Raw genomic sequence first — 4,485 nt, forward strand, 5'->3', positions numbered from 1 at the left:
ATCCTAGAGGAAACACTGTTTGTGAAAAAAAATTCCAGGACTTTTCAAAACTTTTAGGGTCTATTTAGTTTACCAAAACTTTTCAAGAGCCTGGAAATTGCTATTTGCAGACTTTTCCAGGTTTTTCATAACCATATAAGCCCTATGTTGATAAATTAATAATGTAAAATAATTTATCAAATACACTCTGGTCTCTCAGATTGTCTTTGTTTACATTTTTGGACTGAACCTCTATGTTTTGGACAGTTTGTCCAACAGAAGACAGGACAGACGGATGGATGGACACGTTTCTGATTTTCAGGGTTTTTTCTCCTGTGGTTGCTTCGAGGCGCGAAGAATCGAACACATTCTGTATTTTACGACAAAGTAAATCAATAATGTGAATACAGAGAACTTCGTGGAGGAGCAGAGACAGAAAACAAACGCACCTTCTTGGCGGTGCTCTGCGTGGAGGCCGGCGGTTCAGAAAAGCCGCTGTCCAGCCGCTCCTCCGCCTCCTCCTTCCTGTACTCGGGTGGAGCTGCTGGGTTGTGATGGGGGGAGCGAGGGGGAGTCTGGGAGGTTTTCTTAGCCCTGGTCTTGGCCCGGGGCCCCACCTCGGCGGGCCCTCGAGTCCTGAGCGGGGCCTGGAAGTTGAGGGGGCTGTAGGGGTCGGAGGAGCAGCTGAAGGAGGTCCACAGGCGGAGGCTCTCCGCTTCGTCCGCCTCGCTGGCCGAGGTGGAGTCGTCCCAGACGTCCTGGCCAGACGGGGGGGAGAGGCGAGGGGAGGGGAGGAGGGAGGGGGGGAGTGGGTGGAAGAGGGAGGCGAGGACGCAGGGACGGCCCTGGGCAGCGTGCTGGCGGTGTGCAGGCGGGCGGTGAAGTTTCGGGGGTTGTAGGGGTCCACGCTTTGGCACAGAGAGCTCCACAGACGCTCCGCCTCCGAGTCCGCCTCACTGTCAGACTCCTCCTCCTCCTCCTCATCATCTTCATCAGTGGAGTCGGACAGGTCAGAGGAGCCCTCGCTGTCAAAGCCGTCATCATCCTCATCCTCCTCCTCCTCCTCCTCCTCACTGGACTCCTCGTCTGATTGGCTGTCGTCGTCACTGCAGGGGCAGCCCATGATGAAGGCGATGGCTTTGTTCTGGCAATGAGGGGCCGCAAGCGCCACGGCTCCTGCAGATGAGCCCTCCTGAGATGCCTCCTCCTCCTCCTCCTCCTCCTCCTCCTGTCCTGGAGCTGACTCTCCCTCCTCAGGAGGCTCGTCCTCCGTCTCTGCCTCTGTGGCGGTGGTGTTTTCAGCCGACTCCTGCTCCTCGCTCGCCATGTTCAGGTGACTCACCTGGTGAGGCATTCATGGACAACGCATTCATATACTGTAGTAATAATCTTTATATATTTGCAAATTATTTATACGCTGTTGGAATTATCTTTATTTAATCAATTACAAATTTAAATTATTTAAATAAAGATTTATATCCCGTAGGAATAATGTTTATTCATATTAGGGGTCGACCGATACTGTTTTTTCAGGGTCGATACAGACACGGATTATTATTATTTTATGAGTCCGATAATCAATATTTGGAACCGATATACATTTACAGTAAAAGTGAAAATATTCCTGTTTAAATTTAGAATTTGAAAATATCACAAACTCCAACAAAATACTTTGTTTATAATGGCTTTAGCAAATAACTAAGAAAAACTGAAACTTCCAACATCGTATACAGCAAGTTCCCCGCAACTTTTCTTTATAAAATTCTGTGAAAGTTTAAATAAAAAAACAAATAAATAAAAATAGCTTCCTCAGGTTATACAATGTAAACGTTCCTCTCATGCTGACGAATTTCTTTGCACTTTTTAAGCCTTTAATTTCACTGGCGATCATTAAAATAAAAAGCTGATGCAGATAATCAGCGAAATGCTAAATATCGATCTGATAATCTGTCGACCCCTGACCTTTATAATCTTTGTTTACACACTGAGGCAGTAATGTTTGTTTACAAACACACCTTCACACACTGAGGCAGTAATGTTTGTGGACTGACCTGGAAGTGCTCCTCCTCCAGACTGGAGTAACCATTGTCCTGGTCAGGGGTCAGCAAAGCTACCTCACTGCAGGCGGCGGCTCCGGGGCTGGTCCGGTGGTGAGTGATGCTGAGCGGGCAGTCTGCCGTGGACCCCTGTGAATTCTGGACTGCATGAAGGGGTCCTTTGTTGGCCGGCTGCTCTTTGTGGTCACTGGGTCCAGTGTTTTCTCCCAGCATCCACCGCTCCCCGCCGCACACAGCAGCTGTTTGAGGGCCTTTTGTTTCAGACGGCTGGACCGGGGACAGATCTGACCGCAGTCCTCTGTGTGAGCTGTCCTCGCCCCCCCACAGGCTGCCCCACCAGGTCCTGCCCCCCACCGGAGGTCTGACCTCCGCAGAGGAGCTCAGCAGGACGTGACTGAAGAAAGTCCTGACAGAGGACAGGTATCCCAGCTGGGACTGCTGGCAGAGACTCAGGTCCACCTCCTCCGGGCTTTGGAGACCCATGTCCCGCAAAGACTCAACAGAGAGCCACGGGAAGCCGCCGACGGGCTCCAGCAGGCCGGACAGCGGCGGGCCCCGGGGCTCCGGCATCAGGTCGTCCAGCTGCCGCAGGAGCTCCCTCTCCTCTACCAGGCTGGACTTGATCCAGTCGGCCCCAGGGCCGGGCCGGGCCGGGGCCCGGGGCCGCCCCGGGAGATACCTCTGCAGGAAGGACACGGCTGGCCTGGACAGCAGGCCGATCCACGAGTTTTCCTGACTGTCGAGCCCGGGGGAGGTGACCTCTCGGTCGGCCGCAGAGGACGAGCTCTGCCCGCCGGAAAACTGTCCGTCACCGCTCAAACTTCTGAACATTTTCCTCAAATCCAAAGTGCAACAAATAAAGACTGGGACAAAAACATTACCTGAAGACGAGACACAGTATTACCTGAGTGAGACAGACAGGTGAGACAGCTGTGGACCGACACCTGCAGTTACCGATATTCACTGATCGATATCCTCTCAGTTATCAATATCCCTTCACTGATTAATGTTTATTAACATCCATGAACACTCAGCGGTCCGTTAGACGGCCTGTCCCGCACACCGAGCCCCGTAGCCGGAGGACACCGGGGGGACACGGTCCCTGAAGCCGCTCCTCGGAGAGTGGTGGTTGGACTTCTTTCTGGTGGAAAACTCGGTGAAGACGGTAATGGAGAACACGGCGGAGTCCCGGTGAGCGGATGAGTCCCGGTGTGCGGCCGGCAGCGTTGCCATGGTGTCCGGTTGAGTCTCCGGTGCGGCGGCGGGAGTCTGCCTGGCTGCTAGCAGTTAGCTTAGCAGGAGAAGCTAACTAGCTTAGCGGTCAGTTAACCGGCGCGAATTCTGAATATTTGTTCCAAACATGCGGTTCGTTCGCTTAGTTACCGACTTCAGACCGCCGTCTCACTCTCCGGTGTTAACACAGCGCCGGTTCTCGGTGATAAAGGGTGTTTTTTGCCGCCGCGGGCCCTCGGTGAGTCGGTGTGTCCGTCCCGTCGCTCCGCTCACTGATTTCATCAGACAATGCAGGGACCGTCAACAAGCCGTCGTCTCCGCTTTTCCGTGAAGCTCGCCGTCAGGGAGCGTCGCGGTGTTACTGAGGCGGAGGGCGCGTTTCCTGCACCACGTGCGCACAGTTACGTAACTGAGACTGTCCAAGGTCCGCGCGCTGCCACGTGTTTATCAGCTGTCAGTCTCCCACACGGACGGTCCTTATCTGGAGCCCCAGACACTGAGGGACAGTCCCTTATCTCCTGATAAGGGACTGTCCCTCAGTGTCTGAAATACACCAGAAAACCTACACACTGCTTTTATAGACACCTTATTCACATACTCTGCGTTTATTTACATTTTATCTATAATACACTGCAGGGATGACCTTTATTTATACACATTATTTATATACTGAAGGGAATAATCTTTATTTATACACATTATTTACACTGTAGGAATAATCTTTATTTATATACTGTAGGAATAACCTTTATTTATATACATTATTTATATACTGTAGTGCAAACATTTTCATAATATATATTTATAATATTTCTACTCATCTACGTAAACATGCCTTCTGAACCAGCGTGGGTTTGTAAGGCACGTTTTCTTCAAAACTGCAGTAACCCTAACCCTAACCCTTAAATACAAACATTAAAAGCTGTGTGCCGCTCTCTTCAGCAAAAGTACAGCGAAAGTAAAAGAAGGAAAGAAGAAACTAAAAATAGAAACTCGGCCACTTTTTACTTTTAAATTCAAGTTTATTCTGTAGTGCAAATCATACAAAACATGTTGCAAAATGAAATTAAAACACATTAAGAAAAGCCTCTAAATCTTCTCGTCTGCAGCGGAAAAATCTACTCACATTTCATCGAGTTCAGTCTGTTTCCAAACGGCAGCTCTGCTCACACTCTTCATCACCTCAGCACCTCTTCATCACTCCATCACTCTTCAT

The 4,485-nt window shown here is 50.3% G+C and overlaps 1 protein-coding gene across 1 annotated transcript; it reads right to left on the minus strand.

Moving 5' to 3' along the window:
* Positions 1-184: 184 nt before the first annotated feature.
* Positions 185-3,631, minus strand: LOC121940015 (the record flags this gene model as incomplete). The annotated part of the gene is made up of 2 exons (XM_042482903.1): positions 2,031-3,631; positions 185-1,321 (listed from the first exon to the last, which is right to left on the minus strand). Coding segments are annotated over exons 1-2 (1,974 nt in total), but the record flags the coding sequence as incomplete, so codon positions are not given.
* Positions 3,632-4,485: the final 854 nt, after the last annotated feature.

The sequence above is a fragment of the Plectropomus leopardus genome, unplaced genomic scaffold (assembly GCF_008729295.1).
Source record: "Plectropomus leopardus isolate mb unplaced genomic scaffold, YSFRI_Pleo_2.0 unplaced_scaffold712, whole genome shotgun sequence".
Lineage (NCBI taxonomy): Eukaryota > Metazoa > Chordata > Actinopteri > Perciformes > Serranidae > Plectropomus > Plectropomus leopardus.